This window comes from Mauremys mutica, chromosome 2, assembly GCF_020497125.1.
Source record: "Mauremys mutica isolate MM-2020 ecotype Southern chromosome 2, ASM2049712v1, whole genome shotgun sequence".
NCBI classification, from domain to species: Eukaryota; Metazoa; Chordata; order Testudines; family Geoemydidae; genus Mauremys; species Mauremys mutica.
In genome coordinates this window covers 173,614,491-173,635,718 of record NC_059073.1, presented here as the reverse complement: position 1 = coordinate 173,635,718, position 21,228 = coordinate 173,614,491, and the positions used below count along the sequence as shown (strand labels likewise).

The 21,228-nt window shown below is 40.0% G+C and overlaps 1 protein-coding gene across 1 annotated transcript; it reads right to left on the bottom strand.

Moving 5' to 3' along the window:
- Positions 1–4,606: 4,606 nt before the first annotated feature.
- IRX1 (iroquois homeobox 1) lies at positions 4,607–9,929 on the bottom strand. The gene is made up of 4 exons (XM_045006653.1): positions 9,666–9,929; positions 5,775–6,789; positions 5,231–5,303; positions 4,607–4,880 (listed from the first exon to the last, which is right to left on the bottom strand). The coding sequence occupies exons 1-4, from the start codon at positions 9,924–9,926 to the stop codon at positions 4,823–4,825; spliced, it is 1,407 nt and encodes a 468-aa protein (XP_044862588.1). The 5' UTR covers positions 9,927–9,929; the 3' UTR covers positions 4,607–4,822.
- Between the last annotated feature and the right edge of the window lie 11,299 nt (positions 9,930–21,228).

Genomic DNA, 21,228 nt, shown 5'->3' with positions numbered 1-21,228 from the left:
TTTATAGTGCATGATTCATAGAGTAGAGCTGCACTTGGAGCCATGGTGCATATTACATTAATCAGTGTCAGGCCACTAAAACAGAGATATGAATATGAATTCTCCATATTGCTGGGGAGATAAATGTGCTTGTGAATAATTGATCGGCGCGCATGAGAAAAGGAAAACATGATCACACAATGAAAGTTACCAGGAGCCTTAACTCGATCAATGATTACGGCGGGACATTGACCTCTTGCTGAATCTCCCTCCCCACCACAGCCAACGCTCTGACTCTGCTCGCTGGAGTCAGCGTCTGTGTGTGCACTGCACAGAAAGGGGGAGCTTCAAACAGAACGAGTCTGAGAACGATCGTTAGCAAACACATACAATAAACGGGGGTTAATTCAGATTGGCAGCGACAGTTTGGCTTCTGCAGGCTTGGAACTGGCCAAAGTTTTTTTGAGCAAACAGCCACAAATAAACCAAAACGTTAAAGGAGTAACAATAACTGAAAGGGACCCACAATATAGGAGAGAGTCAGTTTAAGCACTTGCAGTCTACGAATTTCCTCTTTCCTTCTCCCGATTTTTCTGAAAAACAATCATTAAAAATACAGACTTCTGTTTTAGAAAAAGAGTTAAAAATACACACAGGCATAAACACGCACACGAACCTTCGGTAACTTTGTGTAGCAATGGAAAAGCTAAATCCCCAACAAATATTCCGTTTGCTTTACCTATATTAATTTCAGGTACTTCGCTGTACTCGGGGTCATATAAAGTTTGCAACGTTTTCTCTTTACAACCTTAGGTTTCTGATATCCTCTGTAAATGTCAAATAAATAATAGAGGGGAGAAAGAATTACTTTCTATCTTATGGAGGTGAGGGATTGTTAAACATACAGAAATTTAATTAAAGGGAAAGTGTTTTGATGTCTGCTGATTGTCTTAAAAGAAAAAAATAGGGCCCGATCCTGCTCCCATTGAATAAAGTGGAAATTTTGCTATGGACTTCATCGGTATCGGGATTGATCCCGTAAATATTAACTAGAAAGAAAAAGTAGGGAAGTACCACTTTCCAGTTTGCTTTGATCAGCTTGAAGCACAATTAAGACTGTTGTTCTTTGAATACTCTCCCATGCACTATATTATTCGCATATATACATCTGCTACTCAGATTTTTATAAACGTGAAAAATATAACAGAAACTGCAAAAATATTTCCCAGCGAAATGGCATAAACTATCATTTCTGGCGTTACTCACGTGATAAATTAAACATACGACATAACCATTTGGTTTCTAAAAAATGTCGTTAAAAGTGCAGTACAGTCCTTTGCTAAAGTTCCTCTACCTGTAAACATTTCAGGGTAATTCTAACGTTGCACGACAAACATAAATACCGCCACACGTATTCTCTATGCACCAGAAATAAACAAGAATACAAACAAAATCGATATATTATACAGAGCAGAGAATATACGATCCTTCAGATGTGTCATCTTTTGTCATAAAGACCCAGTGACATAATGAAATATACAAATACACATACACAGAGACAGACAGACGGGCTGACTGACTATAATGGAAACTTGCTTGAAGAAAAATAACTGTTTTGAAAGTCAATAGGGGAAAATCCCGAAATTACCTATTCGCCTACAAGTTATTAAACCTAGATTAACTCTTCTACGCTCCAGGAGTGCCAGGTGTTATGGACATACCTACGAAAGCGTTATTTCATTTTCAAGAAAGAAAGACATATTCATGTTCAGTTTCCATTATTTTTCTGGTCTTAATTCGGAACTGAAGCACTTTCCTTTTTCTTTGCTGCTTTTACTTTCCTTTTAGTAAACGTTGGGAATATCCTAAAAACTCAACTGGAATGAATTGCACAAGTTGTTTGAGCTGAACGCCTGTTTGATTTGAAGATCCCAGCAACCAAAATGCACCCCAGCAGACTGCAGTGAAACACAACTCCCTAACGGTCCTGAAAGTTGAGCATACGATAGAAAAGGGTGTGTGGGGAGGGAGGGACATGTGGCGATCTTGTTGCTGTTGTTTCATTAGTAAATGAAACCAGTTTAGTTGGGGAAAATGTCGATCGGTGCTGGCTCTGCTCTCACCTGGCATAGGGCGGGGGTGAGGATTTATCTCCATGCCGAGCTTTGAGCCAGCTCTGGCGGGGAAAAAACTGATATTACGGTATTTTAAGGTTGGAATCCGGGTTTTCATAAAACATTGAAAAACCTGAGGAAATCTGCAAAAGAGTAAATAAAAATAATCTGCGACAAACTTTGCAATTAAGACATGAGATTCCAAGGGAAAATGTCCAAAAAGGTTGCAGATTGGCAACAGAGTGATTATTATTATTATTTTATTATAACATAATATGATTATAAAAGTATTATTTCGTTGTATCATCTACATATGGGGTAGTTTCGTTTCTATTTAAACAAACACGCCCCCTTCTTGAAAACTGTTTTAGGAAAGCTAAGGGCAAGTCTGTCTCCACCCTTTGGGTGATATAGCTTCAGGGAAGGTGACTGTGCTGCCTTTTACCCACAGAGGGCGCTGCGAGCCTTCCCAAGAAAGACGATTCCCCAGTTCGGCAGCTCAAGTGCAAGTGGTCCAAGTGAAGCCATAGTCTCCAGTCCCAAAACCCTTATAACGTGCAGGCACAGGCGCGCGCCCGCCTCCCCCCACCCTCCCGCTCTCAACAATTAAAGTCCCCTCTTACATTAATATGAAGCAAAGTAATCTCCCTCTTCTCCTCTCAAGCCAATTTGGCACCACCTTGTTTGCTTAGCTTCACAGAGCAGCATTGTATGCTTTCTAAATGAAAGATGCCAGTTATGAAAGCTAAGTGTGTAGCAAAAAGAGGTCCGATCCTGCATTCCTTGAGTATCATGATCTACCACTGAAGGCAATGGTAATTATGTTATGAATGATCAAGGAACATCGGGCCCAAGGAAAGTATGTCGGGGACAACGGGCATTGAACTGCAGCTATTTCTATGTACTTGCTATTGAGCAGGAATTCGGGTCAAGTTTATACCAGCAGTTAGTTGGTACTGTAATTGGCTTTAAGAAACTTGGATGATTTACATTAAATACTTAACTGTTTATCTCCTTCATTCAAGTGCTCAGCACTTTATCGAAATAATCAAGCTCTATTTTTGTTTGAAACTGGTAAAGTTTAATATAAGAAAGGTAGAGTTGATTAGGATTTTTAAAAACATTAAAAAGGTTGTATGCTAAAAGTCTGCAAAGTGCGTCAAAATCAACTGCTTTCCGGAGAGGGGGGGAGAGAGGGGGTGGGACACAATATACATTTCAGTCACCTCACATATTCCGCACCAGTTCTTCTAAGAATATGATTCAATTTTAACAAATTTAAAATAAAACTCAATCATCTTCACTTCTTTGTAAGCATATCTCTGAGCTGTAGTTTACACAGAAACCATCTTTGCATTCAAGGATATTGCAGCTAAACCCAGACCAATATTCTGAACCTTGATGGGGATTTTATTAATATTTTATTTCAAGATCTAGTCTTGTTTCAAACAACTCCTGTTCTGAGGTTTGTTCAGTTTGGATAGGGCGTCACCACATTATTTCTTAATGACTTTCCCAGCTGCTTCTTTCCATTTTCCACCACCAACAACCATCTGGTAGCTTATTAGCACTTCAATGCTCATTTCGTGTTCTCTTTTAGGAGAAAAAAAAGAAGGAAACACTGAAAATATTACAAATTTTAACGGTTTGTCTTTGGAAGATTAATGCCAATCTAAACCAGGTCTATATAAACTGATGGCTTCTTTTTTTTCTTCTGGCTCCTTCTAACCAAAAGCTCAGAAACTTGTAACACACACTCTGGAAAAGTGCAGTAGCTGCAATTTCATTTCCCCCTATTTTCTATTAAGATTGCACTAAATCTCAAGTGGAAACATCTTTCAAAAGTTACATTTCCCCTGTAGTGGTTTAAAGAATAACTGGAACAAAAATCAAAGCACAATTTCCTATTCCACTATTTTCCCACTTAGCCCAAAATATGGACTAAATACTGGCCATCCAATTTATAAATTGATTTTTAAAGTCAAGTTATATGTTAGCAAAGTGAGAGAAAACTTCTCTCTTTTTTTACTTTAAAAAATTAATTGTATAGAGTAACTGGAAATCAAACCACCTACACTTTTGAAGATCAGATGTGTCTGAGCATTTTTGTCCTTTACTAGTTGAAAGGATAATTATCATCTAGCTAGCCAACAAAAAATTGCACTCAGTTCTTTAAATGTACATGTATGGAATACAAAATTCGCAGCGTGGCTTAGAGGATATACCTTTCACTAACTGTAAAGTAAAGCCTCAATTTGATGATTTTACGGTACAATTACCTAAGGAAAAAATCCTCTAATATTTAGGAGGAAAACAATAAACGTTTGATTAGATGTCTAATTTAAATTTAAATTTAAATTTAAATTCTGCAACAACAAAATACATACCTGAGGAGATTTCATATTTTCATTTAGTTTATTAGACAAAAATATATGATTTAGACAAGTTTTGCTGACGCTCTATATACAATCTGAAATCACTCTATATACAGAAAAAACACAAACACATGGGAAACATTTACCAAACAAATAATTCAAGAATGGTTAGAGTAACACGATCTGAAATGGTACAATGGAAAAGGGGGATCCATCTACAGATTTGTGTGATCGCTTTTATGGATTTGCACCACCTTATTGCAAAGAGAGATTGATGGGAGTCGTTTATATCGTTTCAATTTTTTTTTGTCCTTTATACCAGTCTCTGAAATATTTTTTCACCAACCCATTTAATCAAGCAGAAGGGAGAGCTGTTAAAATTCGCGGTGTTCCCTCTTGCTGAGCCAAAGAGCTGTAGGGGGGGAAAAAGACGCAACAATCTATCAGTAAAAAGAGTGAAAGCATCACTACGGTGTCTGTCTGTTGATATAACTGCCTGACATTAGCTAATTACACAGAAATATTTTTCTAGGACACAAATGCCAAAAGATATTTGAGATTTGTCAAGTTTCAAAAAAGTTACAAACTGGCTATGGATAGTTGTAAGTTATTCTACTTTTGAAAGGATTACAGCAGGAAATGCTGTATTATCTTTGTTGTTTTATGTATTGATATGAAGATGAGTAGTCGTTATAATTAGTCTTTATTATTCAAATACTCTGTGTCACATAAGTAACATTCCTTCAGTGAAGAATAACTCACTTGTCACGAACAGGCTGGAAAGGCGATTTTAACTGCTGGGGTGGGGTTTCAGTCCTTGGTGCATTTTCTCTTTCTGGAGGAAAAGAAAACCCAAGAAACATCTTAGAAAAACACATACTCACGTGCACTCACACATGTACCTAAGCAGACATATAGGTATCAGTTCACGTTTGTATTGCCTTCATTGATTATTTGTTGTTCCAAAGCAGATTTAAGATATTCTTCCCACTTTTGTTGTTTTTTTGTTTTGTTGAATCACTTTGAAGCCGAGGGCTTTGAACTAAACAACAAAACAAGGGAAAGCTCCGGGGATAAGTTAAATAGCGCTACCCTAACGATTTTAACTTATTTTTGAGGTGCCTGGTGTGTGACTGGTAGTATTCCACATGAAAGACACTAATGCATATTATTTAACACGCTAAATTCAGCCCTAGAGTAAGCTAGGTGGAAGTCTGTTAAAGACAGTGAGTTACAACAAGGCTGTATCTGACCCCATTTAAAAAAAATAAACAGCTCTCCACCGTATTTGGGGAAATCGCATTACCTATGTGTTTGGGACTGGTCCTCTCTGTAGGTTTTTCACTGCTTAGGGCTCCCAGGGTTGCTGTTAACACAGAAGGCTGTTGCTGGGCCTGGATATGGTGGTTATGATGAGCCGCATGATGGTGGTTTACTCCCAAAAAAGACCTCACATTTAACAGGGAACTCTGAGTGAGGAAAGCCCCATTTGTCCAGTTGTGAAATTTGCCAATCTGGCATGTGTAGAGTCCATGGCTAGGGAGGAAAGCCGGATGCTGAATCTGGGTGGAAGTGTGGTTAACCTGGGAATGAGAAGGGGGAGGAGGGGAAGACTTCAGGGCGCCATCAGGGCTGGTTGCTGTCTCTGCCAAAGACCAAATCTTGGGTTTGCTGTGAGGTGGCACCTGTAAATTATTCTGTCCATTGGGGTTTATGATTCGTGTACTGTTGTCAGAGGCCTCCTTTACCAGGGAGAAAGAGTCTTTGGGTTTAAGACCTTCAGACGCTGACAATGACAAACCCTTTTCTTTTTCCAAATGTTCATCTTCGCTGCTTTGTCGCAGGAGCTCAGATTTCTCCTCCTCTTCTTCATTACTCTGCTCCCCATCATTCTCATCGATTTTATCAATGTCTATGCTTTCCAGGTCGATTTCTTCGTCGTCTTCGTTCTTTTCGGGGTCTCCCTCGTTGTCACTCCCAAAGAGGTTACCATCTTCTTGGTCCTTACTCCTTGCTCCCCAAGTTACTTTGTTCTCCTTCTTGAGCCTCCTTCTGGCGTTGGCGAACCAGGTGGAGACCTGGGTGAGGGTCATCTTGGTGATGATGGCCAGCATGATCTTCTCGCCCTTGGTGGGGTAGGGGTTCTTCCTGTGCTCATTCAGCCAAGCCTTCAGGGTGCTAGTGCTCTCCCTGGTGGCATTCTTGGGCCGCCCTGGGTCCCCATATTGGAACTGTCCATAGGGGTAATAGCCAGGGGCAGTGTGGGCAGCAAAGGTAGCAGGGTGGACACCTGGATTATCCTTCAATTCATACTGGGAGCCCTGCAACACATTCAGACAAGCAGAGAAGAAAAGAAAATGAGTTCTCTTGTTAATGTCTCTAACAGACCTGAATATGTTGCTGTTGCAGTTTGTTCCCTTCTTAAGAGAGATCCGTCTTTCCCCTCAATACACCGGCAGGGATATAGCAGGGCATAAATACGCCTTTAGAATACAGCAAGGGGTCTTTACAGTAAAACTTTGGCCTCCTCATTCTAGATTATTCACATTTAGTTTGAACAGAACTGTTCCCAAATGACTCCCCTTCTTGTGGTGAAAGGGAAGAGTGACTGCACACGGATCTGCTAAACGTTAGACCTATTTTCTGAACCTCCACCACTCCTCAACCCTCTGAGCCCTCACCTCCAGGCAAATCAAATCAAACGATGCAAATTTAATGTTTTCACATTTACCTCGACGAGTCAACTTTATTGTGTATTTAAAATAAGCACTCAGTAAAAAGGAGAGATTACCTCACACTTACAAATTTAACGTCGGCGCATATTAATAATACACCTATTTTCAAATTAGCTTTGGGTATATCACAATTAAATCCGAAGTATCTTTATTTAGCCCCAAATCAATGTTAAAAAGTAGTTTGCTAACAGGTTAAATTAGTCGAGAAAGGTAACATGCGATTTTGAATCACAAACACTAAAATGTGAGATATTTCACACGCACCCACAAACCTCAGACGTGTGCTATAAAATATTAACTGGTTAGAAAAGAGCCCTTGTACGCTGGAATGGAGACGGATTCATACTTATGATATATATGCATGCAGTCACTTTATCTCTTAAGTTTTACTTTGATCTGAGAAAATTGTTTGCTAGCGTTTAGAGGTGGTGATTTATTTGCAATCAATATTCTTTTTATCATCAGTAGTAAAACACAGCAAGTCAAATTATCCCATCAGGTGTTTTGGTAAATAACATTTTATCTTTCTAACAAGCTCATTAGGCCTCATTATTATCGCAAATTGTTCAGACAGTCACATAATATTTTACCTCTTTATTTCCAAATAATAAAAGCCCAGAAATTAAATCAGGATATTACCATCCATTTTAAGAATTGCCACTGTATGCAAACATACAGATATCTTTGCAAGTAGCAAATGGGAATATTCTTAAATATTTTAATACTGAAACCACCTTGTATTTCTGTTTTTGTTCCGTTCAATACAACCTTGCTCTATTTGTGCTTGACTATATTCATAGTCTTAACACTTGCAAAACGTTATACAAGCCGTTTTGAAAAATAAAAGTTCAAAGCGTTTTTAATTTTCAAAAAGTATCAAATGTCTTTGCAAAGAAACTGATTTAACTTTGGCGGGCAGTTGAATAGGACCATGTATTTTAATTTCATAGGCCAGGGTTATACACAGTCCACAAAGAAAAGAATGCCATCTTTAAAAGGCCAGATGTAATGTTTATTATAATTTGTCATAGAGTAGTCTTTCTACACACCCTTTATTCCGTTGTTTTTTATTACTGTATCTGACATTATATTTCTCTGTAATCTCTGTTGGGAATTCTTTTGAAGGAGCCACTTTCAAATCACTCATTGCTTCTGTGTCAACTTCTACTGTATAGAGGTAAAATATTAAATACGTTTTATAAGAAAAGGTATTCGTAAAAATGATTGTATCATAAAACGACCTCATTCCAAATGTCTTCTCTTGTTCAGATAATATATATTTTTAAAAAACCCTGCACAATAGATTCCTTACGTGTGCATAGTTATAAATATTCACATCCTATACCTTACTGGGGGGAGGGGAGAAAGCAGAAGGAGGGGGGTTAAGAGGTGTTTAAAAATAAATCGAAACCTAAGAACTTCATCACTCAGAAATTCAGATATTTTATCTATTAGTAAGAAAATATTTCAACAAAAACACAAGTAAAAGGAGTTAGTTAACAAACTGATCTGTTTCGCTTTTCATAGGGTAAATTCTCTAGCAACAGATCCAAGGACAATAATAAAAAATGTTATAGACAAATTAATGACAATGTTCTTCTCTACTTCAGTGTAGATACACTATTTTACCTGATACAAATTAAATCTGTGACGCTTAAAATAAAGTATAAAAAGTATATGCAACTAAACAGGCGATTTTAAGCCTTGAGCAAAAGTTCTGAAGTAAGGAAATACGCCAACTACTTAGAATGCTCTCTAGTCTTTTTGTTTTCTCTTTTACAAACGGACTCGTTTATAGCTCCACAGTCAAATGAAATTTCCAGACGGAAAGGTGATAAAGGGATATTATTAAAGCCGGTTTAAATAACAACACAAATCATTAGTAATTTTCTTAAACGGAAAGTTGAGTTGCTAGGGTAATCCAACAACAAGGACAGGACTCCAGCCCAGCAAATCCACTACCAAGAAGAAAAATTATATGGAGTTTGCTCCCGGCTGGAGTAGCGGCCGGTCAGCCCGGTGCCCAGAGACACCCCCGCATACGCACACACACTTTCTCCATATCAGACCCCTCTCTCCTGTCTGCCGGGGTTTTCGGTCATCGCGTCCCACACACACACTAGCACCGAGTCGGAGCGCAGGAAAGCAGCACCGCTTTGGGGATCTGCAGAGCGGCAGAGGGAGCAAGTGTCTAACTGCCGGGAGCACGGAAAGTTACTCACGCGGGCTCTTTCGTTTGTTCTTGCTGCTTCAAGCAGTTTGCTAAGTGGGCTCCATCTCTGTGGCCCAACCACAGGTCTTCCCCCAGCCACCCCCACTGCCAGGGAGAAACGCGGGACAAACGCCCCAGCACTTCGGTCCCGTTCCTGCCCAGACCGGAGAGAGGGAAGGGTGAAGGGAAGGGAAGGGAGGTGTGTGTGTGGGGGGGGAGGGGGTTGGGAAAAGCAGCGCCCGAGACTTACCATCTGGGAGAAGAGGCTGAGGTCGGCGGTGTAGGGCAGGAAGGCGCTGTAGTTGGGGGCGCTGTAGGGACTCGCGTACATGCCCAGCACCGAAGTGACAGCAGCCGAGCCGCTCCCCAGCTCCGCGCCCCCAGGCCGGCCTGAGGCAGCAGCGGCGGCGGCGGCGGCGGCGGCGGCAGCCAGCACCCCGGGCCGATCGCTCCCGTACACCGCCTGGCTGGCGCTGAGATACTGCGGGTAACCCAGCTGGGGGAAGGACATCTCCAGGGCGCAAACACGGCGGCGGCGGCGGCGGCAGCAGTATAAAAGGGGGGAAGGAAATTAAAAACAGAAAAAAAGAAGAAGGCAGGGGAGGAGGGAAACTGAGCAGCCGGAACGGGGTGGGGTGGGGGCGGAACAAATCCAGCTGGTTCGGGTCTCTCTCCCTCGTGCCTTTTCTCTTTTTTTAACAGAAGGCAGGCCGGGCGAGAGGAAAATCGATCTGATAATTTTCTGTTTCGTTCTGATTTCTTTCTGTCAGAGCAGTATTGTAATGTGGGTGTGGATGAGGAGGAGGAGTGTGGATGGATTCAGTGGGGTGTCTTTCCTCAAATCTCGGCTCTTCTGCGCTCCTAAATCCCTTAGATGTGATCTGATCAACAATTGAGCTCCAACTGATGTGTCTGCCCTTAGGTCCTAGGCTGATCTTTCAGATACAATTTGAAGTTGATGCTTTGATTGGCAGCCACTTGAGCAGCAAGCCCCGCCCCGCCCTCACCCACCCCCCTTGGTGAAGCACGTGGTGTTCAGCCCCGGCTCGGCCACTTTCGTTGATGTGTGTGTGTGAGTGTGTGCACCCGCGCAGCTGCTGTGCTGCTGCGCCTTGCGTGTGTGTGTATTTAATGTTTAGCAATGGGCTCCTTTCAGAAAAGCCCCCACTGCTGTATGACAACCTGTCTACACGATTTTACAGTTGTCCAACATTGGGGTTTTGCTGTTTTGCAGCCTTAGTGTGTCCCCTTTTAACAAAAACAACTGTGCTGCTGGTTTTTTTCCACCTTTAACACTGAGTCCCCCTTGTCGTCGCCAGGCTCAGGAACAAATGAGAGTGGCGTGGGAGGAAAGGGGGCTTTGCAGCCCGGCGACTGGTAACAATTTACCACTAAAAATGCTAACTATAGCAACCAGCACAACGCCTTTCCCCACCTCCCCTCAAACTCATTTTAAGGGCAACCTTTTCTAGCAGCTCTCCCCAGAAATCTTTAGCTACAAATATCACTAGATCTCCCCCCCTTTATCCCACCTGAGTGACATTCAGTGACAATATCAGCAACATTGCAGCAACATCCAGAACATTAGTAATAAATAATCCAGCAAATCAACCGGGATGCTCCACTGGATTTTTTTTTATTGCAAACTTTCAAGGTCCCTGGAGTCAGTAGGGACCTAGAGGAAATGAGTTGTTGGAAGGGTGTTGTTATTTTTAAAAACAATCTTTTTGCCCCCGCCTCCTTTCTCATTTGGTTACAACAAGCTCTGCAGCAGGAGGGAAAGAACCCCCTGTGCTGGAGGGCTGATGTAGCTGGAGACCCAGCCGCCTTAAAGAAACGATTTGTGGTGGCGATTTGTCCGTCTAGTCTCAGGATGTGAGAAGTGGCCCCGCCTGCCCGCCTTAGCTGCGCGTTAGCCCAGGCACCCTGGGGCTGCTGCGGAACTAACTTTCCCTTTTCTGCCGCGGGGCTTCTTCTCCCGCCTGCCCTGCGCACTGCTGAGCCCCGAAGACCCGCGGGTGCTCCTGCTCTGCCGGGCAGGGGCTTCCCACTTTGGGGCATTTTCTTCCACTTGTCTAGTGGGGGTTCCACTCGACCCCTCCGGGCCGGCTCTCCGCTCCCCTAAGGTCGCCTCTCTCCTGGTCTCACCGTGCTCGCCCGGCTCCTCTCAACTCCCAGCCACCACATTCTAGTTCACTCGTTACTAGGGGGTTCCCCTGCCCCGCCACGCCGCAGCGAGTCCCTCTCGGACCTTTGTTTAGGCTATGGCAGAGACCCCACGCGCTCTCCCCTCGCAGGCAGGTCCCATCCCACTGCTCAGGAAAGATTTAACAGCAACAGCAGGAAGCACAAGGCACACTCACCTGGGCTAATCCCTGCCTCCCCGGGCTCAGGGAGCCGAGTGGGATAGAGCAACCCCCGCTCCACATTCATGTGCAGATTTACCCTGTGCAAACACTACAGTCCAAGCTCCTTTCTTTGCTATAAAGAAGAAAAAAGTGGGTATGAAGTTTTTCCTAAAAGGAAGGACTAAAGGGAAATAGAGGCAAAAGAACCATTTGGACCTGAACTTTGTTACACTTTGCAAAGCCATTTGTTTTAAGGATGTCACACTGATTTTTTAAATAAAGCCTTTGCAGTAATTTCGCTTACTTTCCAACTTTATTGCGAACACGTACTCTAAGCAAGGACTCCTTATTGTGCTTTTATTTATATATACTATTTCACAATATAACATTTATAATATTTCACATGCCCGTTTTACCCTCTGCTTTTCTCGGATCAGCCAAATATTCACTAATTCACTCACTAATATCATTAATGCTAATAGCACAAATAATGATTGTAAGTGTCCAGTTTCTTTGAAGTGCGCCTCCCCCCCTGCTTTTTCTTTCCCGGCCTAACCCTTTCCTCCCCACTCTCCAGGAAACCTTTCCATTGAGGAGTTGGTTAAACTTCCTTTTTACCCTCTCTACCATTTAGAGATAGAGACCCTACCCCCTCCAGTACCAGCCTCAAACGTTGGAGAAGAACAAAAGCTCTCTAACCCTCTAACCAGGAGAGCCATCAAACACACAAGTGCCCCGTTGTAACAAAGGTAAACGGTCCCAGAAAACTAGAGCAGTGTTTTACTAACTGACATTACAGGGTTGCAGGTAAATGAAGGTGGGATAAGCCATGGACACTGCCGAAATCTTCTTAGCTTTTTAGATATTGCTGGGATGTGCATCTAGAGAAGTTTCCTGTTGGAGGCTTATAAAATGTGAATCATCCCCTCCCCACTCCACCTCCATCCTGCACAGATCATTTCAGAAAATTATGTTGCTTGCTCTTCTGTCACCCAGCATCTTCTCAGGCAAAATTTTGCTATAATTTCTTTCTGTGAAATTTAAAAACTGGAGAAAAAGGCCGGGAGAGTCGGGAAAAGGTTGTAAACAACCATGTCCAAACAAAAGATTGGGAAAGTTTCAACGTTGGGGAAAGAGCTTTGTTTCTCGTCTGCAAAGTTCTCAGGGTAATAGATGAGCAGCGTTCTGCGAACGCCATTAATTATTCGTAATCCTGTTCAATACAAAACAGGAGTACGTGTATCGTACTTGCAAATTTGACATTGTTCATTTTACGACAGTTTAAGTCAGTCTAGTAGCCAACCTTTCAAACCCTTTTTAATGTTTTTCCCTCTGCAAGTAAGCTGGGAACAGAGCTCCTATACTAAGCTACTTAGCTTCAAAATCAGTTTAGTGAAGGTCTGGGAGATTCTGGGTTTATTTCCCTCATACAAGACCTATAGCAGGGGCTTAATTACAAGCAAAAATCACAAAGAACAAAAACTGTACGGAAAATTGCGAACATCATCATTAGCTATTAAAAGAAAGAGAAACTTCTTCCTCTGTAACCAAACAAATCTAAAACAATGAAAAGAGATCTTCCCCAAATAATTAGCCTGAAATTGTTAACTAGGAGGAATTAAAATACTGGCTTGTTAGAGGTTTTTCTTTTCTCCAAATTGACCCGTGTTAAAAAAATCCAGCCTATTTCTAAGACCCCGTGTTTGAATGTCTCCTTAACTTTCGACAAAATCCTAACAAAAAAGAGCACAATGCCAATTCATTAGCTAAACACATTTTAACGACAAGAACAATCAGTCATGTAGCAAAGAAAGGAATTGGGATTAGAGTAAAAACACGGTCACCTTTCCATTGGAGAGTGGATTTACATATGAAAACAAGCAAGAGGGAAATGGGTACCAGCCTTGGTTATAATGTGATTATACCTAGGGTAATTGCTTAAAATAAATTGTATACCATTTAAAACAAATCGACCTAAATGGACACGCTTCTATAATTCAAAGATCAGTGAGCAGATAAACTTCAGTTAAAAAAAGGAAACACGTTCTGAGAATGAGTTTGCCTAAAACAGTGTGATCCTTCCAGTTTCTCAAGGCGATGCATCCACTGCCAAGAGATTTTCTTTTTTATTATTAACAAATCAGTTTAGATGGAGGTCCGATAAGAAATGCAAATCCAGACATAGGGGTCGCTGCTTGGCCGAATTTTAAAACGTAAGTCTGGTTCTGCAGGAATTGACTAAAGGGTTTGTTTGCAGAGAGGATATGTGAAAGCTTTAACACTGACTACTAAAAATGAAGTCAGTGATTTTGATCTGCTCCAGATGTCCTAAGAGTGGATATTGCAGTGCTGGGAATCCGCACCAAATATCTGAGGGCACTGATGGTAATCAGCAGAACATATCAGGAAGGGGGGACTGGCAATTGTGATAACCTGCTGGAAATGTGCAGGGCTGGAGATGGCAGTGATAAACCGCTGAAAATATATTCAAATGGAGATGACAGAGATGTTGAAAGAAGACACCTGAACTATAGAGAGAAGAAGATGCTAAGTACAATTTGAGAATGGAGTTGGTTTATATTTGTATAACTGTATACGGCTCACTGCTATAATTTTCACATAGATATGTACATTTGTGCTCTGAACAGCCATCCATGTACACATGCATATAAACATGTTATTAAAATCAGGGTATATTCGGCGCTGATAATATATACAAAAAGAGATGCATGTCTATTTGCCAGAGCGTCCTGTTTGTAGCTTGAGAAGAAAAAGTTTTCCATTTTATTCTTTGTTTTGAAAGAGCCTTATATCGATTCCTTTGCAAATCCTCTCTTGATGTTTAGCTTGCACTGGTACTATAGAAAGGAATTGAAGTTGATCTGTTAAGTTTATAATCTATTTTCATTTTTTCTTGTGGAAATAATGCTTAGACTAAAATAAAAAGATGAAAATAATTCACGAACTGTTCTCTACATCTAGCGTCCCAATCATTTCCATATGTAAGTATAAAATAGCTCCACTATCTTAAGTATCAAAGCTATACACTTTAGTGATTCATTTGTGCAGCGCTGAGTCCATTACTTTAATATATCCTGCCTAGATTATAATTAAGCACTGACTGTCAACTCTTTGGATCAGTTGACTGATTTCTTTAACTGTATTATTTTTGATGTAGCATGGGACCGTATTTCATTTGACAATATGTATTTTTGGGATACCAATATCGTTAGTAACATTTCAATCGACCAAGTTATTTTTTTCCTTTCGTTGGTCATCTACACTCAGGGCCTGCCTTCCTCGTGCATCCATCCGGCGTGCAGTTCAAGATTACTTCTCATCAACCCTGATTTATGAGCCTTGTTAAACAGTCATTATTACTTTGCACCTTTTCCAGCAAAATCTGGGAAACAACTCCACTTTGTGACAACAAGACGTGTCAAACAATGACAAGCAGAAAGGCAATGCATCTCTTGAGTTACAAAATCCACTATGCACCTTCCAACCGGAAAAAAAACAAACACATTTATATTTAAAGAAAATCACCTTTTGCAAAACTTCATTCACATTAGCATCTCTGACTATAAGAATGAATGGTTTGGTTTGATCAATTTATTGCAAAACAGTAATCAGACATCTTGGATATCTGGGCGATTTTCTACATTTGAAGGGGAGGGGGAAGAGAGAGAGAGAGAGAGAGAGAGAGAGTTCAAAATCTTTTACCAGTGACGAAGCAGGGTGTCTGAATACACTCATTTTAATAACTAGGAAAGAAACTTGAAATGAACATGGTAAACAAAGAGTTGTCACACTGTTTTAAAGAAAAATATTGATTTCTTTAATTTATAGATTAAAAAGAAAATAATTCTTAGGAAATCTGATGGTGAGTTATTAACAATGCTTTATTATTATATCTCCATTCTAATCTACATTAATTTTTATTCTAGAATTGATTAGATTATTTCTTTTATACATTTGATAAATTAATAGTTAAAGCTACATACAAACATATGTGTCTGTGTATTTAAACATGCAAACAAATCTATCTATCTATCTATCTATTACAGACCCTAACTTAATTAATAAAATAATTTTCATTCTGCCTCCAAAATTATCAACAGCAATTATGTGAGATTTTTAAGGTTTATATTTTTATGTCACCATACTGTTGCTTGGGGGCAGAGGCACAATTGCTGTGCCAGCTGCAGTTGTATTTATTTGTTTTTCTGTCTTGTTCCTGTAGGGCTGCATTATGCAGTTTTTAATTAGTTTGTGTTTGTATTTCACCCGTCCCAAATCAATGCCATCCTGGAGCAATGCAATGTAAATTCCTGCAGTACAGGTGTAGCTGCTAGCTCTGGAACACTAGGAAACTCATGTCTTACAAATGAAAGCAGTGACTGCCATTCAGCCAAACTGTCAGCTTTAAACAGCCAAGAGGAAGGAGATCAAAGCAGAGAGCAGGAACTTCTACTCTCCAGATTAGTCTTTATGGTTTGAACTCCTAATGCTATTAAAGGGAACCAGGACATATAGCACATCGTTGGCTACAAAGTTACTTCTAATTTTGCTAAAGTCCTGCCTTATTTTGGCCAATGTAAGCCTTCAGAGCATTTCAAGATGCACTGTTCCTTTGAGGCCTAGTAGCTACTCATCTGAAATTATGCAGAACTAATGCCTTCAGAGACACATTTCTGTTTGTGCTCATATTTATATAACTTATCGCCTTTTGAAAGATAATTTTGATTTCCTCCTAGGTTCCACAAAGTCTTTTAAAGAATTCAGAGCAATAAAACCTGAAATTCTAGTATCTCTAGACATGAAAAGTCCCTTTATGTTGTGTTTAGTGTCTCTTCTTTCTTGAAATGACCTCTGTAGGGTGGTGGATAAATCTATTATTCCAGTCACTGGGGAATTCTTTTAAAGCTTTCTTTTTTTGTCAGGAATAAGAGATCGCTCATCTTTAACTAGGCCACATAGAAATTATGATTCAACAGCAGTGTATATTTAATTAGAGTAATCTCACTTGAATTTAATTACCTAATGAATTATTTGTTTAAAAGGTAAAAAGGCTTGTTTGCCAAGTACAGTGCAATCCACAGATAAGAACTTCTGTTATAAGAACATTATTATTAAAACGTTTTTTTTGGTTTTATGTTTTTAACTCTTTGATTATTTTAATCATTTATTATCATGCAAAATATGCAATGACTATAGAACTAATCCCCTTCTGTTTACTCCAGTGAGCAGTTCCACTGAGGTAAATGGGACTAATCGTCTAAGTAAAGAGAACAAGTTTTGGCTCAATTTCATATCATAAGTACAAAGGCCCACATTGTTCCATCGGTTTTCAGGCAGAATTCCCGCAACTGATTTCAGTGAAGTTCTGCCTCAAACCCAATAGCACAGTATGTCCTGATACCAAGTGAGATAAAGAACTTTTAAACAGAACATTTATAGAAAATGCCCACTTCTCTTCTTTGCTTCTTCCTCTCAATTAATTTATTGAACTCATTCTTCACTCCAGAGTGTGCCACCTTTCGGTGGTTATTTGGAGTTGATTTTACTTTAGATAACATTTGTTTCCATTTGGTCCCTGTGCTATATGAAGAGGGCATGGTAAGCAAATATTATGGAAGTGAGTATTTTAGAGCCTAGTATTTCAGACTTCATGTAATTTATTTGTGCTTTATATAGTGCAGCTAATAACACTTTTGTGATTATTTATGCTTCTTCAGTTACTTTAAAAAAAATACTTGGTAAAGAAAACAAAAACTGACCAGCACCTAACCTTGACCTTTCTCATTCTGTTCTCAAGTTTTCCAGCTACTGCGTTTCTTGTTTCCAAGATACAAAGCATAAGGTTCTAAACTGCAACATTTGTCAGAAGATTCGTTTGAAAGCATTGTAGCTGTGGGATTATTTTCCCTTTAAAAAGGGGGAATGATTTTTATATGATATTCTGGGCTTCTCCTTAATGATTCCCATTGAGCTATTGCTGAAAAACTAACTTTTTAAATTTCATTTTCTCCTGGAGCTTGGAATCTTCGCTAGCATTAGCCGTCATGTTATCGTGAATAGATTATTGTATGTTTGCATTCGAGTGAGACTGAAAATGTTTAAACAGAGGCATTTTCCAGTTTCAACTGAAAGCAACAATACAGTATTCTATTCACGATGTCAGGCCTCCACCAAGATGTGGAGAGTGGATCAAGTTAGTTAAGAAAGCGTATTTATCTTACTGGATTTTTTTTTCTTTCTGCACAATCTTCGGATGTGATGCCATGGTAACTGGACGCATGATCGTTTTTAATAAATAATATGTATTTCTGAATGGAAATACATAGATGCAAATTTTAAAAGAGCTGTTTATTCATGAGCTTTACAGATCACCAAAAACAGCGTGGACAATTAACACCGGGAGAGACTATTAGTCAACACGTTAAAATGCCTGTACATTTTTCTCCCCTAAGCAAACCGACCGAATACCTCTCGGTGTTAGCCTCGGATGGGATAAAGGAGTGTTTGTGGCCACAGGAGGGAATTGGTAGGTGGAAAGAAAAACAAAATCCAAACTTAAGTTACACATTTCCATCTTGATACGTTAGTGCAAACGCTGTCCAAAGTAATGGTGGGCCCACAATCTATTCAATATAGCGCGAAATTACTGCTCAGGCAATTGGTTACAAAAACTACGAGGTGACTACATGGAGCACGTTGACATGTAGAATGCAAAACCACACCGCTCAATTGGAAACACCCTGTACATGCAATGGAGAATCTGGAGCTTTAACCACAGTTCAAAATGTCAAAGCCTATGGGCTCTGCGAATAAGATGGAAATGCCTCTCAAGGGGAAGGCGTGGAGAATGTTCCTTGTCTACTGAAGCCCATCTCCTGGGTCCAACCGCGATTGGGGGGCAGCTGGCATCTTGAGGAGGGGTGGGGCGGGAAGCAGGCGCTCTAAGCTGTCTCCGACGTTAGTGTGCAGTGGTGGGGAGAAACTATTTTCTACCACCTGTAATTAGGGCTTGGTGCTGCACAGCGGTCAGATCGGGGACATTGATCCTACAAACTGGGAGGCATCTACACATCTTTCCGGACAAGGGGCAGATTGGCGTTGTGCCTCCTCTCCTGCGGAGCCATCAGGGTTTTGCAGATTCCGCCCTTGCGTGGGCTCTTCACAGCCAGGCTCCCTAAGCAACAGAAATGTAATATTCCTGCTGGGTTTCAGGCCTGGAGCGCCCGTGCCAGTGGTGTGGAAGAGACATCTTCCTGCAATGTGTGTATGTATGATTGATAGATAGAGATTCTGCACGTTCAATAGCAATTACACTCAGCCACTCAGTAGCTGTTCTTAATGCCCTCTCATGTTTCCATTCTGGTGTATTAAATAAATATAGGATTGCTATAGTTTCCACAACAGTTGGCTAGTTTGTTTCAGACAAGCCTGCTCAAGTCCTCAGTCAATTTGAGAGCAGCTTGCACACTACTTAATTACATCGTAGTGCAGCTGTGCTAAAGCAGTTCGTAGTTAAACCAAAGAAGCTTCTTTCAGACTGTAAAGTTAATGTTTCACCTTCTGGAGTGATTTGGTGGCATGCTAGAAATAAGACAGGAAATGAGTTGTGGGTAGGGTTGCTACCTCTCCCGGATTGTCCTGGAGTCTAATTAAAGATTATGTCATGTGAGAAAACCTCCAGGAATGCGTCCAACCAAAATTGGCAACCCTAGGTGGGCAATGAGTGTGTGTGCTCTCCATTTAAGGGGAAAGAGTTCCCTACTTTTTTCAGGGTTTGTGCTACTTTTGAGTCATGTTTTGATCTTTAGTTGAAGATCAACGTATTTTAGCAAGATATTCAAACGTTATACCATGGCATAACTAGAGTTCTTCTAATCAGGAACAGTAGAGAAATATGATGTTGCTGAGTTTCTACTCATTTATTGCTTTATATTAGAAATATGTATGTCCAAGTGATGGAATATTTATTTCACATTCTCAGGTGAATATTCTGGTGTCTGTAGACATCTGATCTCAAGAGTAGCCTTTATTCTGTGACACTTCAGCAATGGCAAGGTGCATAATGACTTAAATGGTAGCAGGATCAGACATCAGCTCCCACAATTATGTTAAAGGTTTATATAGGTGAGAAATTTATAATATTGTCTGGTGTTAAGATGAGATTATTATAATTTTTCACTGGCAAATTGCAGATAAATACATTATTTTTCTCTCCTCCATTATATATTCTCCATACACAGTATATAAGAATCCACTGGTGACTAGACATAAATGTTTGTTTGAGCTTAAGACATAAGTGCTATAGACTCATAGGCCTGGGCATTTGAATTCATGAGTACCTGTGCTTTTTCTAAAGCTGTGGGTGCAATAGCCACAAAACTTCTACATAATGTAGCCTACTCCTATTTATTTTGCTGAACAAATACATAAATCAACAGGACATATTTGACTGTACGTATTTATTCTTTCCAGCTATTGGAAGAGGTATGCATTCCAGTTTATTATTATTTACAGTATATAGACGTTTAATTTAAACCATGTAGTTACAATATGATAAGCAACATCTATTCAATAAATCTTAAAATAGAACTTGTTGAATTAAAATTCTGAACAAAAGCTTGCAGGATTCCTTTTCATACACTATAAACAGCATACTTTACAATGCCATTCTATCTCTTCTGTAGCTGTCTTCTCTTTTTCAGCTTTAGTAGCAGTGGGTATAATTTCTTCCTTTGGTTACTTTTTTTTCTTAGCTGCACATTCACTCTCTTTGCTGATTTGATTGATTTATGTAACTGCTAATGTGTCTTACTTTTTAATGATGACTTTTTGTTTTGTCCAATAACACTTTTTAATATGATTATATGATTTTATTTCCTGACAGGTATAAGCTGTTGCATTGATTTCTAAATTTTATAGAATGATCACTGTAGAGATGTATCAAGTGGTAATTTTCCATGGGATGAAACCACACATGGCACTTGCAATTCAACACATGAATTTGCAAAGGTCTAGATATATATTAGAAGAATATGTTTGCTTGCTTAGATTTTTGGAGGAAAAGAGATGGGGTGGGGGAAGGACATATTTTAAATTCTGTATCGCCAAATTCTGCTCCTATTTATTCTTTCTTATAATACAACAATACGTTTGTATAGCAGCACATTTAAAACCGATTAAAGGTAAAACCTTTTTATACAATACATAATTAATCTGTGGAATTTATTGCTATATAATGTCATTAAAGCCAATAATTTGAGATAAAAATAGATATTGATATGGAAAATGAAAATATCCCCAGTTATATTCAATGGCATAACGTTATGATAAAACCTCTCATGCTTTAGGGCATAACACAAATGGGATTAGGAAGAAACTTTCTCCGTAAGTAGGTTACTCCATAATTTTCTGTTGTGGGCTTTTTTCACCTTCCTCTGAAACATC